Source organism: Phalangium opilio, unplaced genomic scaffold (genome assembly GCF_054372755.1).
Source record: "Phalangium opilio isolate 3A_F unplaced genomic scaffold, DU_Popi_V2 ptg000344l_1, whole genome shotgun sequence".
NCBI lineage: Eukaryota > Metazoa > Arthropoda > Arachnida > Opiliones > Phalangiidae > Phalangium > Phalangium opilio.
In genome coordinates, this window is record NW_028324227.1 from 2,839,434 (window position 1) to 2,867,188 (window position 27,755).

At 38.9% G+C, this 27,755-nt stretch overlaps 1 protein-coding gene across 2 annotated transcripts; it reads right to left on the bottom strand.

The window, feature by feature from the left end:
- Nucleotides 1-530: 530 nt before the first annotated feature.
- Nucleotides 531-20,373, bottom strand: LOC149610088 (sodium channel protein 1 brain-like). Of its 2 annotated transcripts, XM_089859783.1 has the most exons (26): nt 19,574-20,373; nt 12,981-13,108; nt 12,285-12,365; nt 10,613-10,741; nt 10,144-10,250; nt 9,926-10,032; nt 9,269-9,387; nt 8,949-9,093; nt 8,241-8,375; nt 7,126-7,566; nt 6,808-6,898; nt 6,492-6,694; nt 6,233-6,403; nt 5,893-6,086; nt 5,484-5,709; nt 4,779-4,944; nt 4,403-4,500; nt 4,235-4,296; nt 3,589-3,715; nt 3,335-3,508; nt 3,153-3,272; nt 2,814-3,077; nt 2,562-2,753; nt 2,337-2,491; nt 2,052-2,278; nt 531-1,977 (listed from the first exon to the last, which is right to left on the bottom strand). In XM_089859783.1, the coding sequence occupies exons 1-26, from the start codon at nt 19,796-19,798 to the stop codon at nt 1,004-1,006; spliced, it is 5,061 nt and encodes a 1,686-aa protein (XP_089715909.1). In that variant the 5' UTR covers nt 19,799-20,373; the 3' UTR covers nt 531-1,003. The 2 variants fall into 2 exon arrangements, with proteins under 2 accessions (XP_089715909.1, XP_089715910.1); XM_089859784.1 differs by lacking the exon at nt 12,285-12,365.
- Nucleotides 20,374-27,755: the final 7,382 nt, after the last annotated feature.

Sequence of the window (27,755 nt, forward strand, 5' to 3'; positions counted from 1 at the left end):
AGAGCTACAAATCACAATTTCTCCAACAAAGTAAGACCAGTTATTTGCCGGAAGTCATCGATGTTCAAAGTGGTCTCCTCGTGGATTTTGGAAGAACCGATCAGACTGAAAAATTTAAGGTCGGCCTTTTTAATTAAATTTTAAATTAAGCCAAATTATTTCTTTGGAGAAGGTGATAAGACGGCAACGCCCCTCTTCAAAAATATTGTTTTTGCTCACCAAGGGTGTAATTTAGGTTTACGTTTCTTGGTCATATGGTACCGGTTTTCCAAAGGGCAATTTAATGGTAACGGCATACCATTTTATTTCTTACCTCAGTGTATCCCCCCTCAAAATGGCTCCTTGTTTAGGGGTATAGGCTTCTTTTTCCCCTCTTTAATAAGTTCGGAAATAGCTCCCTGCTTTTGAGCGCCCCAAAAAATCGGGTTAATTTTGGTGCAGTTCAAGGTGCTCAAAGACTATAGTCATTATCATTGGCTAAAAAAATGTTACTATTTAGTTTTTAATGTGTTTTGAAATGATTTGGAGACTGGTTTTAAAATAGAAAGAAGTAATTTATTTGGAAAACCTCGAATATAATGGGAAATATTTTAACGAGTTAAAAGACTTGGACATACAATTTCAGACACAATTGTCTATTTTTTTATAGTAATCATATAATCTAGCAACCTCGATAAATTCATTTATGTATTTAGTAATATCGTCTAAACATTGGAAGAGAAGATTTCGAATCAACTTTGATTAAGAATTAGGTAGTATATTAGAATTCATTATTGCGCCGAATTTCTTTTGTTTAAAGGGGTTTTTTAGATAATCTCGCCCTGGGCGTTAAACGGTTGTGGTTGGTCGACTAATGTTACTTTGTTAGTACCTGTAACGCGTAATACGGTTGGAAAAGGATTCGAAATACTCGCGGAAAAAGTCGATTCGATGATGTAAGACTCGGGGGTTCAATTTTTGGCTAATTAACGTCGAGAGGAATCGTCGACTATAAATTGGATTTTCAGCTCGGAGATTTCGAGGCGTCTCTTTTCTTGGCAAGCCGTACTCGTCTGAAAGCTTTTTGTATTACGGTGGCGGCCCTTTCTCTCCGTTTCCAGTCATAGGTCGAGGAGATAACCTCGACTTGGTTCCGACTGGGGAAGCTTTTAAGGAAGCGTTGGTCCATCTGGTCTCTCAGCTTCCGAAATTCCTCGGTGTCTTCGACGTCTCCGAGGAACATTCTGGTCAGTCCATGCAGAACGTCTAAGCAGTGTATATTGTCACCGTGACAGATGGGTAGATTCATGGCCACGAGCGCCAAGGTGTTCGGCTTCGGGATGACCAAAGGAGGATCTAATCCGGACACAAAGTCCGACAGCTGTCCGAAATGGATGAATTGCGTAGCGTGCGGGTCGTATCGAGCCCAATAGTTGTAAAAGTTTTCGATGTCGTCCTCCGTAATTCCCATTTCTTCCTCTTGGCTGGCTTGATTGAGATTCTCTAGTATGATGGCGATGTACATATTGATGATGACCATGTAGTTGATGATGATATACGTCACCAAGTAGAAGATGGCGTTAACTGGCTGTCCGCAGTCTCCATTGGGAAGACCTTTGTAGTGTATATCGCAGTCGGGTGGTTGGACCAGTAGGGGTTCCAGGATGTCGTTCCAACCAGCTGATGTGCACAGACGAAATAGTAGAAGCATGCTGTGGGCGAATGTCTCGAAGTTCACAGTCTCGGTCAGGGCTCCGGTGTGTTTGACGTGGCCGAAGAAAGACATGCCGATGATGGCGTAGATGAACATGACCAAGAACAGCAAGGCGCCGATGTTGAAAAGCGCCGGAAGGGAAATTATCAGAGCGAACAGCAGCTTCCGAATTCCTTTGGCCGCTTTGACTAAGCGGAGGACGCGACCAATTCGTACCAAACGAATCACACGCAGAAGAGTCGGGCTGATGACGAACGTCTGTAATACCTCTTCAAAGATAATTCCTGTCGAAAAGGAAGTAATACCCGTATTTCAAGAACAATCATGATCTGAATGTCAGACGACAAAGAGACTATACCTATGATAGAAGTGCAGACCACGGTTAAGTCGAAGACGTTCCAGGGAACTTTGAAGTAGTGTTGTCGGAGACCAATTATCTTAATGGCCGCTTCCAAGCAAAAACAAGCGGTGAAAGCGATGTTTAAGCCAGCAAGAACGCTATTAAGCAATTCGGGCTGCTTGTAATGCTCGCAGGACATGGCCAACATGTTAAGGAGGATGAGGATGAAAACCAAGATCTCAAATCTACAAAAAAAATCATTTCTTCAGTTGTCACGAAGAAATAAGACTTGTTTAATCTTACTTTCGGCTGATGGCCACGTCGTAAAAAAGTGCTTGAAGGGGGTTTTTAGGCCTGGAAATAATTCGTTGAGGTTTCTTACGGCCCAGTTTCTGCATAGCGGTGTAGTATGTTTTCTGGCTTTCTGTTAGAAACATCTCGAGTATTCCACCTTCATACTGAAAATGCCAACGTGGTCGTTAGTTGTATAATGTAAATGGTTGATCTAGAGGGGTACTAAGAACTGACCTTCTTTTTCAACATGTTGAAATTATCGATGATTACGCCGATGAAAAGGTTTAGAGTGAAAAAGGAACCACAAATAATGAAAACGACAAAATAGACAGCGGCAAGCATGTTAGCTTCACGAGCGGGTTGCTCGTCTACTTCTCGGCTATCAGTCGCGTCTGACATGATTTCTAACCAACCTTCGAAGGTAGCCTGCAATAAGAGGAATCGATTTTAGTCTGAATATACTACCTAAGAGAGGATTGTACTTACTACTTGAAACAATGCCAAATACGCGTTGCCTACGTTATCGAAGTTAATCATCGAATTTTGCCACGTGAGGTTCAGGAGCAAGCATTGAGAGCGGTTATATACGACTTCCAGGGGAAGGCGTTCGCCTACATCGTCGACGCACTTGTAAAAGCGGCCGCCGAAGAATTGTACACCCATAATGCTGAATATCAGCCAGAATAGAATGCACACCAGCAAGACGTTGAAGATTGCGGGAATCGCCGAAACCAACGCATTCACCACTATCTATAAATCAATAGAAACTCTCTCGAATTCAACCTTTGAAAACGTACGCGTACAAGTACAAGTACAAGTACTTACCCTCATTCCCTGCCAGCGCGAAACCGCGCGAAGCGGTCGTAGGGCTCGAAGAGTTCGAATGGCTCTCAGAGCGTACAGACCACTCCCCGCGCTTTCCAAAGCGATGCTTAAAACGGAAATCTACCGTGGAAACGGTATTAGTAACATCGCGGTGCTTCGAGGAAAATTAAAGGCAAACTTACATTTACAATGACGAAATCCATAACCGTCCAAAAGCTAGAAAAATAAGTGAATAGTCCGTGACCGAACCACTTTAAAAGCATTTCCAACACGAAGCAAGCGGTGAAGATCAGGTTTAAAGCATTTAAAACACGTTGCCATTGAGGCTTCTCGGGTAAATAGACATCTTCGAAGCACTGTTCGGACAAAGAGAATGACAACGATTTAGCGTAATGTATGGCATTAATTAAAGATGAGAATGTCGTGTAATATATACCAATAGAATGCTGCTGGCGAAAATGAGGATCAATACGACCCATTCAAAGACTCTGTGTTCCGTTATTCTGAACGCTATAAGTCGAATTTGTTTAAACCAATCCGGTGGATCCACCAGAAAGGGAAATCTGCAACGATACTCGAATTTAAATTCCTTCCAAGAATTACCCAATTTACCCCAAGAATTTTAAATCATTTTCTATTGAATTTTTTATTGAATTTTTTTTTTAATTTTAAAATCAATTTAAATTGAAATCATGTAGAAATTTAGCATATTAAAGGCGCCTGCGCGTTTGACCTCTGTGTAGATGACTGCATAGAGGTGTAAAATTATATTGGACGGCTACCTGATGGATTCATCAAATAGAGTTTTATAGCCCTTTTTATTGCCACACACTCTGGCCTAACAAGTACCAATCTCTAAAGATAAATTTAGTTCTCGTTCCTTTTATAATATTATAGATCAGAAAATGTTTTCAATTTGAAATATTGATTATTTTATATATTTCCAACAAAACATTCTGACTTCTGTTAAAAACGCCCGCCCATTCTCTAAAGCTATGACAATATTCATGGTATAATGCTATAATTGAACAAATTCTTGTTGGTGATGGGAATGGAAGAGAAATGGAGAGCTATAATCTTACTTGGTATAACACAGTGCCGGGAAACAATCGTCGGGCTCGGTACGTCTTCTTTCCATAGAGTCCTTGAATCGATGGCGAGGTTAAACATACATTCATTAGACATTATTGAGAGATATAGCGAAGGACATTCGTCAAACGACGGAAGTGGCGAGCGTGTTAGGCGCTTACCCGATTTCTTTCTGGCGTTCCTTCCGGGTGTCCATCGTCGTCGCTGATATTAGCCGGTTCGTACCCTAAAGTAGCCAACTCAATTACCGAATGACCGGCTACCGATGTTTCCCAAGAGGCGCCGCCGAAGATAGAGTTGGGAAAAAAGGAAAAAAGAAGAGGGAAAATAATGTTCCTTAGTATCGCTATGTTTATTTCGTCATTAAAGATCTCGCGACCGTAAAGAAAAAGAAGGAACGGTTATGGTTCCGGAATCGTCGCCCTCCTGACCGTTTTATTTCTACGTAATTTCTTAGGTTGCACGAAAGAACCTAATAGCCTCTATTTGTCTATTTGGCTAGCCCCGTTTGCCTTCGGTACACTGTTCTCCCCTTACCTTTCACAATCTCCCAAGCAATTTTCGGCTGTTTCGGTGGTGGTCCCCGTATTTCTTTTATGGCTTCCTCTTCGGGCTCTTGATTATCTACGCTAGTCTGACGACGGCTTAGTACGTGTCTCAGTTTCCGAAACCCCGCCATCACCTTGGAGTCTTTGGAGTTTTCCTATAGTCCCAGTTTCCAACGCAAAAAAAAGAAGATAGAAACAGGATGTGCAAGGCGTTATGAAACTTTCGTGGCTCATAAAACATTTAATTGTTCATAGGAATTTCCAAAAAATAAGAGAGCTATATGAAGCCTGAAAGTATTGATCTGTGTGTGTGTGTGTGTGTGTGAGTGTGAATTAAAAGGAGGTTCCGCTACATAATCACGGCAGAACTAAACTATAAACCAACCAACCACCCAGTGAGCATCAGTAAATATAAACTTTCTGGAATTCATTTTCAGTAAAAAGTAAAAATAAAAATTGAAGAAAAGAGTTATGGTCGTAAAAGAGTTTCTAAATTTTTCTATATACTCTTCGCCTTAGTTTTTCAAGACATGTATTTTATATTTTTTACGGTTGTTATTATTGAGCGGAAGGAAGGCTTTTTCTTAAAGAATGGAACTGAGCCTTAAGGCAAGACTGAGGGGGTAGGGGAAGACCCACTTTTGAGCCTGATGATTTCGGGGTTATAAAAGAATATTTCTCTCGAGGGACTTACCTCGCGTTCAGTGAGTTCTCTGGAGTTGAAAGAGTTGAGGAGCATAGCGAGAAAAAGGTTGAGAACCAGAAAATTTCCCACCGTTAATGCTGAGAGGAATACCACGAAGCAAAGATGTTTCTTGTCGGGAGCGGCTTGGAGACATTCCCACAATGGTTGGACCCATTCGCCGCACAACACCCTGAAGACCACGAGTAACGAGTGCCAGAAATCGCTAAAGTTCCACCTACCATTAAAAAAGAAAAAAGTAGACTTTTTTAATAAACGCGAGATGTTAAGGAGGAGAGAAGCGTGTGCAGCCTGAAGTTTTTTTTCGCATCCTTAAAGACTTATTGATCCGTTTTCGCACCGTTAACTATAGGGTTAATTCCCTATCTGTTAGTGGTTTTAGGCCAAAAGATAAACTTGCCTGGGAACTGGATCGGGAGCGAAATTCTCTTCGGTATAGGTAGCGGCAAAGAGTTGCATTCCCAATACGGCGAAAATATAGACGATGACGGAAAGCACTAGCGTCATATTACCCACGGCCCCCAATGTGGTAGCGATAATCCCGAGAAGCATCCTCATCGTGGGCCACGCTTGAGCAAGTTTCAAAACTCGAAGCTGCGTTGATGCAAGATAGAAGAGAAGAGAGAGGGAGGGAAGGGAGGATAGGTATCCCGTCGAGGGAGAAATTAAACGGGATCGTTCAGGCTTGTCTTTCGTCTGATATTAGCTATTAATTAATGTCCCTTATCGTTTAAACGCACCAGTCTGAAGGTTCTTAAAACGGATAAACCGCTGACTTGCTCCAGACCCAAATCCATCAAACTGACGACTACCACGGCTAAATCGAAGATGTTCCATTTGCTCTCAAAGTATTCTCGCCTGAGGGCTAGCAATTTCATTATCGCCTCTAAGCTGAATATGATAGTGAACACCTTGCGAACCACGAGCAATAATCGTTTTAACGCGATTAGTTTGATTAATAACCCTAAGTGAAGGCGGACTGAGCTCCGAAAAACTTACCAAATTCCCGTGGACGAGAACCGATTGCATCTCTTTGGTCATGCCATGGTGCTCGGCGGCTAGAAATGCCGTGTTAACCAGAATGCAGGTGGTGATTAGCAAATCGAAGAGTGGATCCGTGACGATGACTATCAAGAGTTTACGAGTCCAAGAGCAGATATTTCGGCCGGCATGTTGGCAGGCGCGGAACCGGGTCGATAGCTCTGAGACGAGTCGAACGAGGCAAAGAAAATTAATTATTGTATGCTGCCCCGTAACGGGGTTTAGCTCGCAAAGATCACTCGTACGGTATAAAGAAATGACGGAATACACTTGCTGGCAGTTTTTCTATTTGAGGGGTCCTCTTCGTCCTTTGAGTCCCTCCTGTTCTCCCAGCATCCACGAATCTGAGGCATATCCTCCGTGATCTGTTAAGTACAATCAAGATCCAAGTACCATTTAACAAGGGCACGCGTCTCAATTCAGTTCAGAGTATAACAGTCACTCAATATGCGTTGCATTAAGCTCACAAAGCCCATCACCATAAGTCATGCAAAGACATGCTCCTTAAGCCTAGATAGAACTGATACTGATTGATAGCTCTTTAAAGGTTAAACGTTCAAATTGTATTCGAAGTCTGTAATGCGCAATTTACCTCGTTGGCCGAGCTCTCTCCCAATTCCGCCCCCAAGAGACTCCTGGCTCGGGCATGATCAACGGAGGAATTCCCCATCCTAGAACGACTTCGTCTGATTTGCATGACGGGCTGTGACTCCGCGTCGCTCTCCTCCTGCGAGGACATGGGGTCGTCCTGTAAATGGTGCAGTTGGGCACTGATGACTAAATCGGGTGCACCCATGGGTGGCGGGTGGTGAACCAATGGAGGCCTGTATGGATGGGGGGCGATTTCTGATTCCGAATCATCGGGAGGTTCCTCGCTGTCTGTCAAACTGTTGTTGTATGGGCGCGGTCGAGAAGTACGCCGGTGAATCTTTTTCCTGGCCATCTCGACACTGGGTGACTGCTGGTCGCGCAATTTGGTAAAAATCTTGGACATCCTCGGAGCTTTTTTCATGCTCTCCGCCTTGTCACGTTCCTACAATTTTTTTTTTGTTGGAGGAACGAAAGCGAAGGAATCAATTCTTCGCCCAACATCGATTAACAGTGACTATTGTCTGCCCCCCCCCTACACCCAGATCGCCCGCTGATATGGTTTTGCTTTACCCCTTTTCTTATCGATACGAGTTATTGTCGCGACAGAACCCCATTAGCTTCACGCCAATTGTTACTTTCAGTATGTCGTTCAGGGCGTTTTTATCGATACCTGGTATATGTTGTTCAAAGAATAGATTTAGCTTTTTTATTTTCTACACTCGTCCTACTTGTTCTATAGATGTAATGAATAATATAATCGTCCACTTGTTCTTCAAGTCTTTGTCGAATTCGGTTCGATAAAATAATATTGGTGGTCTAAACTTATTTATATCTCAGACTCTCAGTTTCGGTTTACTACTAATACTAGATGTACATTAATTGACGTAAAATATTCCCATCTGTCATTTAATCTAGAAATTCATATCTTTCAACCGTTCCCCAGTTAGCAACCATTGCAAAACTAAATGTACCTTTATAATAAATAATTTACTTCAAAGTTACGAGCTTCAGATCGACCTCCTAACCCTTTTCCTCTTACGACTATGCTATAAATGGGAGTAGGCCGGTATCCGAGAGGAGATAAAGTTTAGCCTAATAGAGTTTCTATGTACTTACCCTGATAGCGTTTGCCGCTTCTTCCTCGTAACAAATGGCTACGACAGCCAAGGTTAGATTAACAATGTAAAATGAACCGAGAAAAATTACTAATACGAAGTAGAATATGCTGGCTGGACCGCTAACTTCTAATATCTGTGGGAATAATAAAAAAAAAAATAATAATAATGAAGGGAGATGTTTGGATTAAAGTCATCCATCATTTAAACGCGTTCACCTCGGTCTAGCCCTCAATCCCCAATCCCCAAACCGATCAAGATAAAAAATATTGAGGCTTCTTCTAGGATAAAAGAACTCTGTATCCAGTATTTGAAATATTTCGCTATAGAAACTACAATATTCTCTTATCAAATCGCCCTTTCTTTAAAAAATATATTTTAAAAAGTTTTATCTGGTTGTGGGAAATTTGAAATTCATCTCTTTGACCTAAAATTTTCCTGATTAATATAAACAGAAGTATATAATACTTCTCTTAGAGAGAAGTGTACCACAAAGCAGGGTAATTTAATTGTAACACGATTCTTCCCAACATCAGAGCGTTTGGAGCAAGGTAACTTAAACGAATACCATACGCGATAAATAGTTAGTTCCCTTATTAAAAAAACTAATTTTTCGAATTGTTCTGATGTAGTTTTGATCAGTGTAGTTATGCTAATTTCGTACGATTGAAAATAAAGTTTTTAAGCGCAGTTTAGTTTGAACACTTACTTTGTTATAGATATCTTCCCAATAGTCTAGGGTGATAAGCTGCAGGCAATTCAAAATGGCCCAACCGTAGGAGTCAAAATTGGTGTATCCAAAATTAGGGTTAGGCGCTACATCGGGATAACACGAAAAACCGTCTGGACAAGACCTTAAAATATAAATAAAGTTTCCCCCGCGAAAAGAGAGAAAGAGCACATTTTTATATCCATTTCCGGCCGACTTTTATAGGACTGGTAAAATACGGTTTTTCATAGTTTTAGTTTTAGGTCTTTAGGAAATATGGAGGTGTGCGGGAAAAGAGAAATGAGATAAACGTTAAAAACCTAGCACCGCTGGCGTTGCCGCATAACTGAGGTACTCCGTCTTCTAGTAATAAAGTTAAGTTCTCACTATCTGTATGATTTGTACTAACACAGGAATGTCTGAGATTTCCCATGTAAAGCTGTAATATATATATAGAAGAAAAAATAAGGCTTAGCAGCGAATGCCTGAGTTTTTTCTTACGGTATTTATCATCAAGACGAGTGAATTACGTAAGGGAAATAAACCGTATAGAGGTTTGGTGTTCGAGTAATGGGTTTAAACGCAAAACAAATTTGACACAAACCGTCTTGATAATACTCTTAAATTCAATAGAGAGAAGGGACCAAAAACGCCCCGTTAAATATTTTTTCCTATAGATGTAGCACAGAAAATAATTATGGCGTTGCAATCATATTTTGAGATTTGGGAGGAGCTTTATCATATTCCCTTTATTGACGTCATCGTTACCGTTGCCTTGTGATCTTAGTGGAGTATTGACATTGTTTGGATCTACTTTAAGTACTAAACAATTATTAAATACCATGAATAAATCTACCAAGTTCTCTTTGAATAAATCATCTAAACGTAATTTTAACATTTCATGGAGTTTGTAGGGTCAATTTAGTATCTTAACCGTTTTTGGTCCCTTTCTGTAATGAACGACTAAATATTCAAACCTGTAAAGCGAGTAGGGCGAACACCATGAGACAAAAAATTGTCAGCGCCATTACTTCGGCTAGCATCTTTATGGAATGAAGCATTGCATTAACTATAGTTTTTAAACCTACGAACGAAAAATAGATGGGACAGAAAAGCAAACCCCGCCCATGTCGTTAGCATCCTCTTGTACAAAAACTTTTCAGAGAGAAATTAATAAAAGAGGGTTATAGTATACCGGGTAAAATGGAAACTGTTTTCAAAGCTCGCAAAACTCGAAAAGTTCGAAGTCCCGCTAAACTTCCAACGTCTAAACCATCGGATGGTACAAATAACGTTAAATAGCTGAAAGGAAAAACCGAAGGAAAAAAACACCGCATAAAATGTGGATGTCCATTGAGAGAGAGAGAGAGAGAGAGAGGAAGGAAGTGATGAAGAAACAAAGGGAGTTTCTAAAGCTCAATTTGTCTTTTGATGAAAATCATATAGATCGGAAATGGGAGTTCTAGCCCCGGGCTTGATTAACTATTGTTGGGTCTGAGAGAGATTGGACAAACCAGAGAAAAAATTAAAAAAATACCATGGAATTTCTAAGGGTCCCACCCCACCCACTGTTTTCCGCTATAGAAATTACACTCCCACTCAATTGGTTTGTTGATGGGTAAAAGTTTAAAATTTTTATCGATAAAAATAACAGTCGATCTTACCCGCTGAGAACGACGATAAAATCGAGCCAATTCCAAAAGTTTCTTAAATAAGTATATTGATTGAGAATAAAGCCTTTGGCGATACATTTGATGATCATCTCGACGCTGTAGATGGTCAGGAACACGTATCTGTGCCAGGGCAGGTAAAGGTTTTGGGTTAAAAGATCGAAAAACCCTTTTATATATATAGAGGTAGAAGATGCCTAACGACGGGGTGTCCCAGATTATATAACGGGATACAATTTTGAAATGGATTTATTTCCCCAACCAATTTAAAAACAGAGTTTCCAATGACGGCTTATTCTTTTTCCAAGTGAAGATTAAGTGTAGATTTAAAAGGCAAAACAAATAGCTTAATATCCTCCTTTTTCTTTTATGTTTAGTTATATTGAGAGTCGATATAAGACCTAAGAACCTTCGAATATAGAATTGGAATGTAGTTCCGAGATCTCGGGTTTTCCTTTCCCCCAATATTCCCTTTTCGCTCATTCATCACCGCCATTGTATTAACCCAGTGGGAATAGTATGACCTCATGGAAAGTTTCATACGTTCTTGTAGCTTATATCTGTTCTATACGCTTAAAATGCTGGCTGTCCTTAAAACTCTTATAATCAATCTTAAATTTTCCCAAAAATAGTTTAAAATAGGCTTAAAAACTGTTTGTCATCAATATCGTGGTTCAGGGTAAAGCCCTCCAGCAGGGGCAAAACATCCCATAGATTAACATTATACGCCTGTAGAAATGTTTTACCCGCTATACACTCCTGTTCAACGGTGCAGCCACCCAACAGGAAACAGTATCCCATAAGTAACAGAGAATACGGGAATGTATAAAATCGAATGTAATAGCTTAACGCTAATGGGTTTCCACTTGGTAAGCTATAACAGTTACTCTTTATATTACTACATAGACATAAGTTATTAAATTCGAAAGGGGTAATCAATCTTATGTTAATCTTAGGTTTTTAGAAAACATGTTATTGAACCCAGCTCGCATGACCTTAATAAGATATCCGATAAATGCAAAATGAAACCTCAACCAATACCCCGATATCTCCAATCCTCAAGGGATGTGGCCCAATTTCAACAGTATATTAGTCAATGTTAATCAGGAGGTTTCAACAACGTTTGTTTTCGATTTGGTTGAGATAAAATGTGGCTGTTTGTTTCCAATATGATGTCATTTTGCTCGAGTGCCTTACTAGTGTCAGAAACATATCCGCGCAGTTTATATATGAGCCAAAGATCGGAGAATCGATACAGTTACTCTTAGTGTGTTAAGGTGCCTTCACAATTGCAAGGATTAGTTAGAAAGCCGATGTTTTTTCTAGTTCCATTTTTTTAAACTTGGAGCCTGTGTTGTGATTGGTTACAACGAGCTTGACGCGAAAAATCACAGCTTCTCCTTAAGCCGGTACTCTCAAATAGGAAATAATTAGGAGATGCTCTTAAAATCATCCTCTAGCACCTAGTAAATTATCGAACTACAAGGGTTTAGCATTACATAGTGTCAGATGAACTTAGCGAAAATCGATTGCACATTTGACTTCGACTCTCTCAGCTTTTAACTATTTCTCGCTCGTTTGTGAAAGTACCTTTAAACCCTTTTTTCTAACAGACAGTGTATATATATAGGCGTATTCGAAAAGTAAAGTAATCGGAAGAACTCACTCTGTTTCTTCCGGTGGAGAAGATAGAGCCAGAAAAACGCAATTCACTAATATCGTTATCATGACAAGGTAGTCGAAGTATCTAGAGAAGAACAAGGATATACGGATAGAGATGGAGATAAGAGGATAGAGGATGGAGGATGAGGAAAAAGTATATACTGAAATTAAGTTCATTTATCCAAGGAATGGAGAGAGAGGGAGAGAGGGAGAGAGAGAGAGCTATAGGAAACTGTACGATAGGGCAAACGGAAGGAAGAGAAATAACGTTTCTCTTCTGCCATATATTCCAATCCCAGAGCTCGCTCAGCTCCTTCACAAGGGATCGAGGGACTAGATTTTTATATATTTGAAATCAGATGTTCGTTACTCGAAGTTGAATCATTTCTGATCTTTCTCATTCAATTTCGAAAGAAGACATCTTCCATTGCGCAAAAATTCGACTAATGGGCTATCATGTTAAGAGTTAAAAGATTTCCCCTGTTTCTCTTAACTGAAACTGACATTTCGTTTCAAATTTGATCTAATCGCAAAAAAATATATTTCTCGCGATTGTAATTCATTCTCTCCTTTAAAGTGATCCGTTTTTTAGTAATTATAACACGCGTTATCTCCTTTGGAGTCAAAGGTTTCGACTCGGAATTTGATATCGTTTAACTGTAAGATACAGACGTCTGATAAAAATAGAGAAACGACATACCTGTGCGTTGATATTTGAATGGCTTTTTCTCTAATAGAACTCCAAGGGGAAAAGAGAAAGAGGGATTTCGTGGCGGAAAATCGGTATAAATAATACTTGGAAAAACGTCTGGTCACCACGCAAAAGGCCTGAAAAAGAAAAACAACATATATACCTATAAATATATAGTTCGTTCAGATTTTATGCTCCAGTGCGTTCGAGTGAATATTGACACTATCACTGGAAACTCAGGGGATGAGGGCCCGCTACACTTTTATACGAATTATACGTAGCAATTTTCCTAAAGCTTTTTTATACCCCAGGGGATCTAGGCCTATATTTTAGATTCGTATTCCTTACCATATATATTAAAAGTTTATGAAGTTTTCCCGCCTTTCTTCAATATTGAAATATGACTTTTTAAAAGAACTCTAAAGCACGTGTGCTATGAAGTGACACCATCCTCTTCAAAACACGAGTTTAGGAAGAGAAAAGTGTATTACCAACACGCGATGCGAGATGGATTTAAGAATTTCTTGTAAATATTAGTTTTGGAGAGATCGAACACTTATTGACAATGCCTGAGAAATAAATATTGAACTGCGTGCAATAACAACAAGTTACCGACGCCTCAGATGAATTTGTTCCAGTTTGAATTATAAATTAACTGATATTTGCTAGAAGGGCGAGTCTCTCTCACGGAAATTCGATTTTTCCCAATGGACTAAAAGCATGAATTTATTTTTATTCACCTTACGAATCTTTGAAGTAGAATCCTGCTAGCGTTAGTGTTTAAAATATGTACCCTTAAAGGGTAGGAAGCGCTTCCATATTCAAGAGTGTAAATGAATAAATTTATAATACAATGTTTTACGATACAGTGGAAAGGTTGTTAAATATTAGTCGAAGAGCTTTACGTTGTCAATTTGTTTAAGGAATGAATTTTACGGCTATTCCTTTAAATTAAAATAAAGGGAGCTAAGAATGTTCAGGTTTCGATAAAAATATTATTCATCCAAATATTTTAGATTAAGTTATCTTTAAATTCCCCCATTCTAATTGACTTATTGTAATTTATAGTTGGAGATTTTAATAGCTAGATGAAAACTTTCAGGCCCCAAAGTATTTATGGGCTTAAATAACGCCCTAAAATCCCATAATCCGAAAAGCCATTATAACTTTGAAATAACCCATCTATTTAAATTTCAGATTAATGGCTGGCGAAAGATGGAAAAATTCCTCGGTCGCTATAAAAGCACCAATGGATGAGAGAGTGAGAGAATCTAGTGGTCGTTGTTCTTATACGTTATTTTAAACAATGGAGATGTTTTATTCACTGAACCGGAGACATTCTTCAAATTCTACGCCATAGGAATGTTTGAGTGAGTGTTACAATTTATATTTGCATGCCTGGCTCTTAATTAAGGTGAGGAAATTAAGTCAACCGCAAAAGTTAAAATTCCTTCACTATACGACTTATTGTTTACGGATTTGTGTTTGTGTGTATGAAAAATTTGATTAAGGGTTTAAGTATAATTTAAACCGCAGCGACGAAGTCGTATTTTAAAACGTGTCTAAAAATGCACGCACCTTTTCCTCTCTCTGACTAAAGTTGACTTGGGGAGAAAAAGTAAAAATTATGATAAGATGAATAATTTGGACGTTGGCGCGATAAAGCGTCTATTCTACTTTGGCGTCCAACCGCTAGATGAGAAACGTTAATTAAAGCGAAAAGCGAGAACGATTTTCCTTTTGTCTTCACCCCTGGCTTGACGAAAAATGAAGATAGCTTTAGAATTTTACGTAGGATTATACTGCAGCACCGTATTCCGTGCAGCCAGTGTACTCCGGATTTAGGCTGAGTAGGAGGAAGTTCATGGAGGAATTATTGGGAGTTGCAATTCTCAGTCGTCGCGTAAAATGATGCTGTTATAGACCCTCAGTATAGGGACATGCAAAGGGGTTGAAACATTGCCATCTGTTTTTGTGCACTCTCATGATATAAGAAGACTACAGCGCAGGTGCTAAAAAGCGAGATGGAAGGCAAAGTTTAACCCCCGTGTCTTTCCCCCTTAGTTACATCGAAATGGTCTATTGTCAATGTTAGTCAAAAAAATGCCAAACTTATTTTTCGTGAGATATTTACAAATAATACATTTTTCACGAGGGAATTTTCATAAGGTATTTGTGCTTAAAGTAGTCTCTCAAAGAGGTACAGTCTTTCTCGAGTAAATACGTCACCATATTTATTCAATGTTTAAATATAAAAGCTTTCGTTTTTGTCGCTAAACCTACAGTGATCTACGAAGTCGAATGAATTGATTCTCCAAATTATTCCTCCATGGTAGACGCGAGTAGGTCTTGGTTCCTCGTCGTCTAGGATTCATCCAACCCTCACCCCCTTATCCTTCTATTTCTCCTCCGCAGCTAATGACCTAGCTCCATCCCCGAAAGAGCTCTTACACTATGTTTAATTCCCCGCGAAAGCGAAGCGACGTTGACTGATTCCTCTATCGGGGATAAAAGCGCTATACCGCCTTCTTTATTCATTCTTAAGACTTGGGCCTTAAGAAGAAGAAAAAAATCTATACTAAATTAAGGTCTTGTTCCTTACTCGCATGTTGGGGAAGGAAAAAAAAGAGAAGCTTGGATTATTTTTAATCCCTTGATTCTCGTATTTACACCCAGTTTTTTTTTCACTTTCCCTTTTATTTTTTTTTTTGTTTAAAACAATCTTAGAAAATCTTGCGCTTTTGATCGCGTGTCAGGAATCTCTGGTAGCTTGGTAGCTGGCGCGTGTTTTCATCGAAGTAATTCATCACGAAACTTAGGTGTTTCTAAAAGTTTCTTTCATCCAAAACTTAATCCCGAATTTGTTACTAGGAGGGGTATAAGATTAGCATTATATATTTATTATCTTGTTGTGGTACTGTGTGTTTTTAAGACTTTCACAGAATTTAGACTAAAGAAAGAGATTGATGATTTTGTCAATCGTTTAAAGCCATGCAATCCAGTAATCTCTAACAAGCATTTTCACATATTTTCAACTCTTCGCTAGAAATGCACTTTAAGAATTAAATCTTCTATTATCCTAGTATAATAACCACGCCTTAAAATATATCCTTTGGATATCGTTTGTTTGGTAAACAAACTAACATTTTTCAATATCTACCCATGAATAGAGCAATAACATTGTTAAAAACAACATATTGTTCAATATCTACTTGCTAGAGCTTTTTCAGTATTAAGGAGTATGGAAAGACATTTTTTATACCGCTTAGTTGATTCTTATAAAAAATGGAGTATAAGAATTCTGTGTCTAAATCCTTTGTTGAAAGAGGTGGGAGCTGGGTATGGTCGGGCTTCGATCCTTCATAAGTTCATAAGCACCGAGCTTAATTTAAGAATACATTTTAGGCCCTTCTGGCTTTTGGGAATATGTATAATTAACCTTGTTAAACTTTAATTTGACTTTTAAAGGAACAAAAAATCTCGCCTATTAATCTTCATTTAATCTCTAACATCTCCCTAAATACCGAATCAAAAGAAGAAAATTTATTTTGCGAAATAGTATGAATTTAAAACGGGTTTTCCAATAAATCAATAACCATGATAGAGTTATTAGGAGCCTAGATGAAGATAAATATTTCTACATGAATTATTCATGCTTGCTTTACAACACAAAGCATCTTTAAAGTTTATGCTTTAAAAATTAATCAACCTAAAACTTTTACATACTTTGGGGAGGAAGTCGTTCGTGTTCTTATCTTTAAAATTCAAGGCAGGAGCCGTTTCTGGTGGCCCTGAAACTAATTGAAAGAAGCCCCGCTTTATAGTCTGTGTTTATCCTTTCCAGAGGTGTTACGTGGATTGGAGAAAAACAGAAATTATTATGTAGTTTGAGAAAACGCGATGGACCTATCAAAAACCCATGTCGTGCCCTTTTCTCATTATTGATACCGGCATGTGGTCTAAGCCCTATCTCTACTTTCTCATTAAGAAAAAGGTAGCTTTAAGATTTAGTTCGCGCGTCGTAGAGAATCCAATCATCGTAAACGCGCAATTACCAAACCTCCCTCTCTGCCCTACTTACTTCGGATGTTCTCTGTTAATATAAAGTGCAAGTCTCTCTAAACTTTAATCTTATTCGAGTTTGTTTTATTTATCGTAAACCTGGTCTGTCTTCAGTGAGTTTGATTTAGAAATTCAATGATTAACTATGCAGAAGTAGTAACGTAAGATTATAAGTTAGGTTCAGTGAATATCTTTTTAAATATTATTGAAAACTATTACGACGGAATAGGTATTGATCTATTTGTTTTTTTAAACTATCCGTACTGTTCTTTAACCTTTCGTTAATTTGAGAGCTTAGAGGCAGGAAAGATTAATTATGCCATTGTACGTCCTAAAGCTATGAAAATGTTTAAATTTTGTAATATTTGTTCGTCCCACTGAATTTGAAGTTCTTGTAATTTATTCAAGAGCAGTTTGTGAAATATAATAGAAAGCGTCAACCGTTATTGTAATTGAAGTAGAATTCCACCCACACAATGTTGAACACAGTAGGAATAATAGTATACTCGTTTTAAAGTGCACTTGAACCGGAGTCTTCCTTAATATTTTGAATCCCTCGTTGATCCCTACCAAACAAACCTACTACGCAGTTTCCAACTAGACTTGACCTTTAGGTTTCCAGTGGAAATATAGCATGTATGGCGCAGGTGGCGACTAATTCTCGGGGCTTGGTTCGCGAGGCACGGACCCTTCCCCTTTCGGCCCCGAAAACGAAAACCCCACGTGAGTTGAATCCTTAACCGCTTTGGCAATTACGTTTCAACCTGAAATTTCTATTCGACTAACCCTTAACTTCACCTTCATTCGCGTTTAAATTCCACCGGGTCATAGCGTGCAGAGTTTTGTATATTGGATCTGAGATGAATTGAACTAATTTTCAATATTAGAGTTGACCGGGCGCCAAAGGCTGCGTAATTCTGTTTTAAATCAGCTTTGAAATAGGGTAGTAGACTTTCATTGTGGTCCACCTTTTATCTGATACGTGAGAGTACCTTAATTTTTCCTGTTCGTTGTGTTTAAAGTCCACTGCCTTTTGCCCAGTGTCCGGTTCACGCGACAACTGATGCTCTAGTTCTACGCCCTTGGTAGTCGTTCACCCCAAGTGAGTTCTATCACAATCTAAAGGTTTACCATTGGTGCCAGTCTCAGGAATAGACGAAGATAGTTCTCACTGAACACTTTTAACGCGAGTGTTGGCATAGGACGTGAAAAAATTCACGCACTACTTGTTTTCTTGTTGTGTTTACTTAACGATTAATAGGGTGTGTCGAGGTTAAATTATCTAGCATGCCCGGAAATTTTGGTACCTTAAATTATTTTCCTTCTCTCACTCACTCGCTCTGAAGGTTTTTACGGTACGGTATATACCCTGCTTTATTTCAAGTTTTTTTTACTCAAGGGATGTTGCAGCGGAATAAGTTATGTTCATCGATTATTTCCATAACCCTAAAAATAGGCCTAAAAGAATCTCTTAAAATAGACAGGCGCTTCAAGAGAGAAAAATGAAGTTTTTAATGGATACGGATTACCATAAACCTCTAATTAGAATAAGTAGGCCAAAATGACGATGGTTGTGAGAAAATTGGCGAGTGATGATGCTCTACACGCCCACCTGGTGATACGTAACGTTAAATTTGGATCATTCATTAGGGAGTTTTGCCCCCCCGTGTCAATTCTAACAAAGCTTCTGATGATGTTTATAATTTTGAAGTAGATTTAGAAATCGTCAAAGATAAAATTCTCTAAATACTTTTCGAAATTAAGTTTAAGTAGACGTTTTTTGAGACGTTGTTTAGGTTATTGATGCGGCGTTTGTTTTTGAATTATTCCCCCTTACTTATCCGTTATTTATATTTTATTTCATGATAGATGTAAATATATTCAAATAATTTAATTTCTGTGCTAGCATTTTCGTGTTCCATACGGATGAAGGGGCGTTAGATCCCCGTGACGTAATGTTTCTCTTAACAGAGGGATACTTATTCACACAAGGAAATTCAATCCTTTAATGTATCACTTTCTCTTTAAATAGATTGGATCTCATAAATCTTGAGACGTATTAAGTTTTTCTACTTTTTTTTTCTCGGTTGGTTGATAATGTAATACTTGAAGGAGGAAAGGGTAGGTGTAAGTGCTTATGGGGAAGAAAAATATATACGTTGGGGTTGAGAGGACAATTTAGTAGAAAACGCTCAGCGTGAGAAATAATAATGATCCTGAAGGGACAACTAGGGAGGAGGCGAGACCTAAAAAAAATCTACCCGAATCCAATAAAGTAAAAAATGAGGTTTGACGAAAACCTCTAAACCTTTTCACTCCCTCAGCCTCTTCCAATCCCAAATTTGTTTTTATAAAAGGGAGGGGATGAGGTCGGAAAGTTCGAACTCTCCTTGATTCGTTTTTTTTTTCATGGTCGGAGAGAGATTATTCTCTCCCTCATTAAACCCGGGGAATTTAAGCCTTTTTAGGAGAAATTCCGATAAGTTCGGGAAAGGAAATTTGGCGGGAACGAGCCGAGAGTAGTACTGGTTTGTACTTACCTTATCGAGGGTGAAATGATCAACTTCGACCACTGGTTTCCCGTAAAGGGACGCGGGGTAAGGGGGATAAACCAAGATTTCCCATTCTGGTAGTCGACTCCTTCGTTGCGGTATCACCCCGTATTCTTTCAAAGCGTTGGCTCGACGATGTTGTAGTCTGAGCAGAGCTTCCTCCGTGAACAATTCGAGACGCAAACGTCTCGTGTCGATTCCATCGTTATCCATCGTTGACTTGGCTGCGCTTTAAGCTCCGTGAAAGAAAGAACGAGGCTTAGCGAGGATGTCTTCTCCCTCTCTTTTTCTCAAAAACCTCTCTATAGAGATTCTTTTCCCTTAGCTTTACGCGCGGCTCGAAATAAATGTCTTAGAACGCGGATCACATCATCCTGTATTTTCGTTTTAGAGATAGTTAAGCGTTTTATTCCGGGATAAATAATTTAATTTTATAGCCGACTTGGTAATAAATTTGATTAAGGGTTTAGCCCTCGCGCGTCGGGCTTAATGGGTGAAATTGATGCCATTTTCGGTCGGGTTGTTTACCTCTTCGGATCCCTGGGTTTAGAAGAAGAAAATAATTTCTTCTTCCTCCCGGGGAAGAGGGACGCCTTTAAGGAGACGATTTTGTTAACCCCCGAAGTAGTTGTATAAAGGCTGCGGTAGAACCGCGGCGGCGGCGGGGACGACGACAGACCCGAGAATCGACTCTTCTTCTCTCGAACACGATCTCGGAGCTACTGGATTTTGACTATAGTCCACCACGCTACACGTGCGCTTCTCTCTCTCTCGCTCGCTCTCTCCTCTCTTTCCCTCCACGACCAAAAATAAGTCCCCTTCTCCTTTCTAAAGCGTTGCCAAGTTACGGGATCCCAGGCTCTCTGATTCTGGGTTTTAGAGAAACCCCCCTTCGTTGCGGGGGGTCTTCGGGATTCTACGCTCGGTTTTAAAAAGAAACTAGGAGGGCGGGTTATCTAACTAAAAACAAGGTCTGCGAAGAAAATCTTGTTAAAGCAACATAGATTTTTTTTCTATTTTGTTATACCGAGCTTTGACTTTTGCTTTTTCATCCTCGCAATAAGTTTGTAAGCTTCCCCGGGATGTTTTTGGCTCAGTTCGTACCTTTATCCCCTTAGAATCTGATGCATTTCTTATGGTCAGTTTGTAATGTAGGGGTAAAATTCAATGTCCGTAATGGATTTTACTTCTGACTGACTTACGGGATGAAATGTAATTTTATCCTTTTTCCTTCTTGAATTAGGGTAGTGGACTGACGTTTATTTCCTAGTTCTATAGTTCTAGTTTCTTTCTCTTGGCAGTTTTTGCAGAGACAAATGTCGCTTCTCATTAAGGAGGATTGTAAATGCGTTTATCAGGGAAAGTTTGCGCTAAGGATGATAGAGTTATATTGTTTTTTCCTTACACGAGTCCCTGTGGAGATGTTTCACCCGCTATACAGCTGAGTACAAGTGAAAAGATGACGTAAGGAGTTTGTAAATTTTTATTATTTTTTTTCTTTTATTTTCTGGGAAAGCGATAAACGACAGGTTGGAAATTGGAAAGAAATTCGTGGCGTCTTTAAATGTTAGTCATTAGAAAAGAACCTCCTTTTTTGTAGCGTGCATTGTACTAGACTCTTTTAGAAGCTCTTTCAACGTAGTCTCTACTACTTTTGAGATGATCCTATGACCCCAGCATCCTGCCAGTCCCTTAGCGCATCCTTAAACCTAAAGTACATTTTTTTTCTGAATCATAATAACAAGTCCAATAGGCGGTTCAGGCCATTTTTCTCTTTAGACGAAATGTTTCTAGGCACCTCGCGTCTCTAACCTTAGTTCCCTATACCAGAAGTCTATCATTGTGGTTATATTATATCTCGTTACTTACGATGAACTCGTGTGGTTCTCTCGTTAAACCTATCTTAATATATTTTTTACTTCAAATCACGTACTTCATTTCTTACTCTCAAGAACGAGATGAACAGAGCACCAAGGAACGTAAAGAGGGAGACCATTTGTTATTCGTCTATTCCGCCATCCTTTTTCCCGCGCGCCCGTTCTTTCTCGCTCTCACTCTCTGCTTTGCGATGGAAAGAAAGTTTTCTGACATGCCTCAAAAAACACGGATAAAAGATTTTTCGGATTTATTTTCTTTTTTTCTTTTTCTTTGCATCTCTCTCGCTCTCACATCGTAACGGACCGAAATATTCATGCATCCTGGATGTTTTTTTTTTCTTGCATAAAATATGGGTGCTTTTCACGCTGCGGCCTCTTTTAAAGATTATGTAAAAATCTCTAAAATAATCCGACTAGAAATTTTCCGATGGTAACGTCCGACTTATACGTCCTCGTTCAACGTGTTTTAAAGTGAAAGAGTCACTGGTGTTCCATGAAATCCAAAGAAATTTCACTAGAATTTTCCATAAGAGGGTGAGAAATGGGTTCAAAATATATAACATAACTACAAGTGTTCTAAGATCAACCGTTGTGGTTATTCAAACATTGCGTCCAGGCTGGCTGACAAGGCTAAAACTCTACGCCTTAAGCCTTGGTCAAAAAAGTATGCCACCTTCACTTTAAATAAAGAGAAATCTGAATAAGATGTACTTAACACATTTTCGAAGGTTTGAAGAGCATGTCACATCGGGAACTAGACCAGAAGGAAACATGCGCGGGATTTATTGAAAAAAAAAAAGACAAAAATATTCCAGTTTTCTTGAGATGTATTTAACGCCTTTTGAAGGTTTGAAAAGGAATAGGCCAACAAATCGGGGAAATAGGGCAATAGGAAACCTGATGTGCGGTCATTCTGAGAGTAGCCTAGTTTTTCATCGATTCTAAACCAATCTAGTCTAGAGTTTTCTTTCAATCGTTCCAGTCTGTCTTTCGAAGTATGACGAATGTCGTCAAATAAGACCGTTTGATCTTTAGGTTTTCTTTTTTTTCTTATATGGGAAAGAAATGGAAGGAAAGATGTTATAAGTCTTAGTATAACGGTCTGTATGAGTGCTCTTCTATATTGCTGCTGAAAAGCGGGCTGTTCTCATTCTATAGAGAAGGGGGAGGGCTGTAGGGGTGGATGGAAAGGGTTATATACGTCACACTTATACAGAGTGTTCGTAAGAAGAACAAGTTTCCACCTTGACCCTTGTCCAGCATGTGTACTCGATCACTTACGAATTAGGAGGTGATGTCGGGGTTAGGGTCTCCATTGTGTAGAAAACTCGTGCTGTGCACGTTTGAATCATGTTTATTGGTTTCAATATTAAGGAATATGGTAGTTCCTGCCATATCTGTTAGTGTCATCACTACGCTATAAGAATTCGACGTGTCACCTCTATAATTTAATGAGGATTGAAATGTGGAGTCTATCTAAAAATTCAAAATATGACCTTAATTTTATTTTGTTATTGAAATTTTCCTTTAATATTCTAAAACAAATTTTAGCCTTCCGTTGTTTTGATTTTACAGTTCTTTCAAACATTTTGATTAATATATGAAAAATGTAATTTACATAAAAAATATAATACACCGCGTAATATATACTACAGCGCAGAAATTAGGTCAAACGCGAAATTCTCACAAACTTAAATGAGGAAAAACAATTTTTACAGTTTAAGATGTATAAAATGTAATGGTCAGTTTTTGCTGGTTCGCGTCTACGCCCTGTATATATATTTCTCCCAAGGTCCGGGCCAAAGAATTTCGCTTGAAGGCCCATTACCTACTATACGGTAGAAAAGATCAGGAGACGACGCATTACGGAGCCAAGAAGAGAACCATTTCTTCCCGTTAAGGGCTAAAACATTTTTGTTCCTAAAAAGAGCGCGGAGAGTGGAGAATCTCCGGCTGGGGAAAAAAAAAGAACAGAAATCACCCTCTACTAAAAGGAAAGGAAGGTTCGAGAGCGGCGAAGAGGGGAAATTTATCTTGGAAAAGTTGACAAAAACCAAACCAAACCAAAAGAACAAGAAAAACTAATAAAAATAGAAGAAATCCCGGGGTTTTTCCTTCGCTTCTTTGGTTACAAAAATGGTCTAGCTCCTAACTGCATCCTCGTTGAAACACATTCTTGGCAATCGTAGTTTAATCGGTAAAGTCACCTAGAAAATGCGCCCTTTTTTATCTAATTTCCCAGACTTTTTATAGGTTCAATCGTATATAGCCGTGTTGAAATAGATATTCCTTATCATGGCTAGAAAGATAGGGAGAGAAGGGTGGTGGATTTTGGGAAATTGGGTCTTAATGATCAGACTGAAACGGATCGGCAACAGCTGCGAGTTTATCTACCTCCCGCCTTCGTTTTTTTGCGAGAAAAATTCGGTTTTTTTTTCTTGTTTCACCCATCGTATGGGTCTTCCACACACACATTCTTCCAACGATGATATTTTTACGTGGAAAATCCCTAGAAAAAGGATAGGTTTTTTTTGGTTAAGGGAAAGGTGTTTGTTCAGACTGTCGCGAAGTATTTCGGCTCAGAGTCATATGGGTTAATTGCCCGACTCATTTGTTGGTCATTATTTCTTTGGTTTTACGAGGTTTTTAACGACTAATTATTCTCGCTTCTCCCCTAAACGTTTTCTTCGTTTAGAATGGTTTGAAATTAGAAGGAATTTAGAGCGTATAGCCGATATGTACGTACATTTGGGGTTTTAGAGTACTTAGGGTGTTTAGAGAAGTATTTTACAAAGATTTAATACTTATATAATGTATATAAACTATCAAGGATCATATTGGCCCTTGTCCAAGAAGACAAATATTTTCATTTGTGTATTTTAAATTTCTGAGTTTCTTCTTACGCCGAGATCGTTAGTTTTAGGGTTAAAATTAATGTTCATGGACAATTTTAAAGGAAACTTCTGCAAATTCAGTGAAAACGTTGATAAGTAAGGGATCAACCATAAAGTTAAAATGCTACGGGTCTGGGCTAGAACGACTGTATGTCTAAGGGTAACTGGAGTAACTTAACCAAACCACTCCCAATGAAACTTCACCAAATGCTATTGATATCACCCATGATGCAGTTCGATATCAAACAAACTTTCTTAAATAAAAAGTTAATGGAAAATTGAATTTGACATTATATACGAAACGAACAGGTAACCCGTACCGAACTAATCTGAACGTAGACATTAACCCAAGCCCGAGGCCTCACGAGTCTGGCATCCGGGTGGTTTTCAACCTTGTCCTTTTTAGACCTTTAAGGCTCGTTCGGGCCCAGCGAGCTATTCGATTTTGACGCTGTTTCTGCTTGTATTCTATCGATTGGGGTCCATTTTTGCCCGTAGGAGTCTAGCTACGTCCGCTCTACGTTACTGTAAGAGATAGCGCGCGGCTCTTTGTATAAGATATACTCTTTATATAAATATATTTCATATAGCTCGGCCTTCGTTTCGCATTCTTTTATATTCCCCGCTACTTCAATCTCCTCCTACGCTTGGGCCCGTTGCCATTTTTGAGACCAGATTAGGGGGCCCATTCCACTATTTACGCGTAGCCAAAGTTCCTCCACCCAATAACGGAGCGCGTTTCCTGTATAAGCAGCGCCCAGGCAGTCTAGAGCGTCTTCCGCCCCGTTAAAGTAGGCAGATAGAAAAGGGCGGAGGGCCTTCCTTCGTCTATGGAAAATGATGTAACTTCTTCTTATTCTTTTAAACTTGTCAGAATCTTTGGGATGCTAGAGGTGAAGCTGAGAGAAGGGAAAAGGAGCGAGATAGTATAGAAGTAGGAATAAGTTGAAGCAGAAGGGTATAATTGAAGAAGGATGACGCTCTGGATCCTCTTAATACTTTAGTTATGTTACATGATTCCTCCCATGATCATGTACTCATTTTGTTTGCTCTCAGCTCATTAAACTTCAGATGGGCATGCCACCGTGGGGTGAATTCTATAACTGTTTGCTACTAAATCCTCAGCAATCAACCCACAAGCCGCGATTCGGATTAGTAACCTTGTGCACTCCAAATGTAAAATGTTGGGAAGAATGTTACCCCCGCTCTAGCTGTGGTGGTACACTTCTCTAAGAAGAGAAGTATTATATACTTCTAGTTAAAGGAAGAAGGGCTAGGCCTTAAAATCGACGAAGGGTTTTTCCTGAAGCCTTCTCTTGTTGTTACTCTTTACAGCGAGGCGTTTTAAGACTGGATATTTTTTTTTTTAGTTTTGGGGAAACGCTTTTTTCGTAGGACGAAGACGCCCCATTGTTTGACTTTAAGGGTCTTTCCTTTGAAGCGTGAATTGCTTAATAGCTGTCGAGATGAGTCGGATGCTAGACCTTCTCGTACCGCGTTATCCTCACCATTATACTACGTCCACTGTCACAGAAGCAATAGACTGGAAGACTGGCAAACATACACGTATCTTTTCTCTCTGCCTTTCTCTCTATTCCATCTAACGCAAGTGGACGAACTATTGTCTCCTCTAACACGTCTACTATATGCAAGAAGCTAAAGTGTGAAAAGAAAGAAATTTGATCTCGGGTTTTCGTAGTACGAAATTTTAAATCTTAGGAATAAACCTACACAGTTGAAATATTCATACTTTTCACTTGATTGAAAATGTGATTGAAATGGCGCGTAAAAATGCTTTTATTTTGTAGATTTAAATATAATAGTGGTGTTCAGGCGGGCTATGCTCGAAAAATCGTAAATTTTAAAACTGAAAATATTGGAGGAAATTTTTAGGTTAGAAAAGGGAGTGCCTTAGTAGCATTTTACCTTCGAAAGGCGTTCTATACTTTCAATGTAGTTGTTATGAGAATATTGCGTTGATAAACTAGTACCCGTAATTTGAGCTTTTTGACAGCCAACGTTTACTGAAGTATAAAGGTACTGACAAATGAACAACGAAATTGTCTCACTTCTAGTTTAGTTGAGGAAACCTTTTAAGCAGCAATCGATGAGTTCTCTTTTTATTTTATTAAGTATATCATTAAACGTGCTTTTCGACATTGATAGGGTACTCATTTCATTAAGTATCATTAATAATTACACGAAATTGGAAATTCCTCCCAATTTTCATTTGTCCAGGGAGTAATAACGAAAAAGAGAAGAGAAACGGAGACCTAGCTCTTTGGATTCGCGCCAAATATTAAGCATGAAAGATTCTTCGCCTCCCATTTTCTCAAACTAATTGTATTTCATTCCTAAGAGCCAAGGCTTAATTTTTTCGTCCGAGTCTAGTTTAATACGAGGAGGCTAAAGGAGGGCAACCGGGATAGGCATAGATATGATTGCATTATTTAAATTTTGGTAGCTAGCTGGGCTTATACCAGTTGTAACGTCTAATTTAAGAGCCGGGTTTCGAGGCATCGCGTTTTCGCGCCCAATAAATGGAGGAATGCGCTGAAATTTGCGGATTTCCCTTCCCCGGGCTGGAGCACGTGGAAAAAATGCGCAAACTCACGCTAGCCTTAAAAAGGTTAGCTTCCTTATTAGGCAAGAAAAGGAACTGTTATTTAGCTCAATTTTTTTTATTATTCATTTTGTATGTACATTTTTTCCGCCTTGTTAAAGGGAGAGTATTATGGTTTTTTGTTTTAAAAACTGAAGTGGTATTAAATCACTTTTAAGAAAGGAATGAGCGAGGTTTATTAATTCCGGTTGAAGAATTCATTTTATCTAACCAACCTTTAATGAATGGATGATTTATTTATTGAGTTCGATATCGAGATGGTAGTATCTCTCAGATTCCCTGATTGGTTGGTTCAGCAAGGATAGTCGTTTGCTTCCCATCAATGGCTAGGAACTGTGAATTAAGTAATCTTTGTTTTTATCTACGTACTTTTGGTTCAAGGATTGGACGTATTAGATATGATTTTAACGTGAACTGCAATTTAGACCTTACACATACAGCGACTTTGTAAAGGTTGATGATATCACATGAGCGATTTTAAAAACAAAGCCAACTATTATATTTTCAGTACTAATTAAATCCGTTAGCAAAAAAAAAAAGACAAACCCAAATTTAACCATTTTGGTGTCTTTGGTATGGCAAAATATGACGTACCATAGAAAACCTTCAGTTTCCTTTTAGAAGAAGTACAGGTAGAAGGGTCAGTAAGGGAGCGCGAGTAATTTTGGGGATCTAACCCAAGTATAAATATAGAAAATAAAAACGAGAATGGGCCACTCCTTTATACTCCCAACTATTCTTCCAGAAACGTTCACATCCCTGATTTTTCCTCTGGT

Bases quoted from the DNA above. Each gene is read 5' to 3' on its own strand.
- LOC149610088 (XM_089859783.1), bottom strand. From the start codon at position 19,798: ATGGATAACGATGGAATCGACACGAGACGTTTGCGTCTCGAATTGTTC. The intron at 10,033-10,143 runs GTATACTATAAC...TTTCGTTCGTAG, and splicing joins AACAGTTTCCATTTTACCCG to GTTTAAAAACTATAGTTAAT. The intron at 6,087-6,232 runs GTGCGTTTAAAC...GCATCAACGCAG, and splicing joins TTTTAAGAACCTTCAGACTG to CTTCGAGTTTTGAAACTTGC.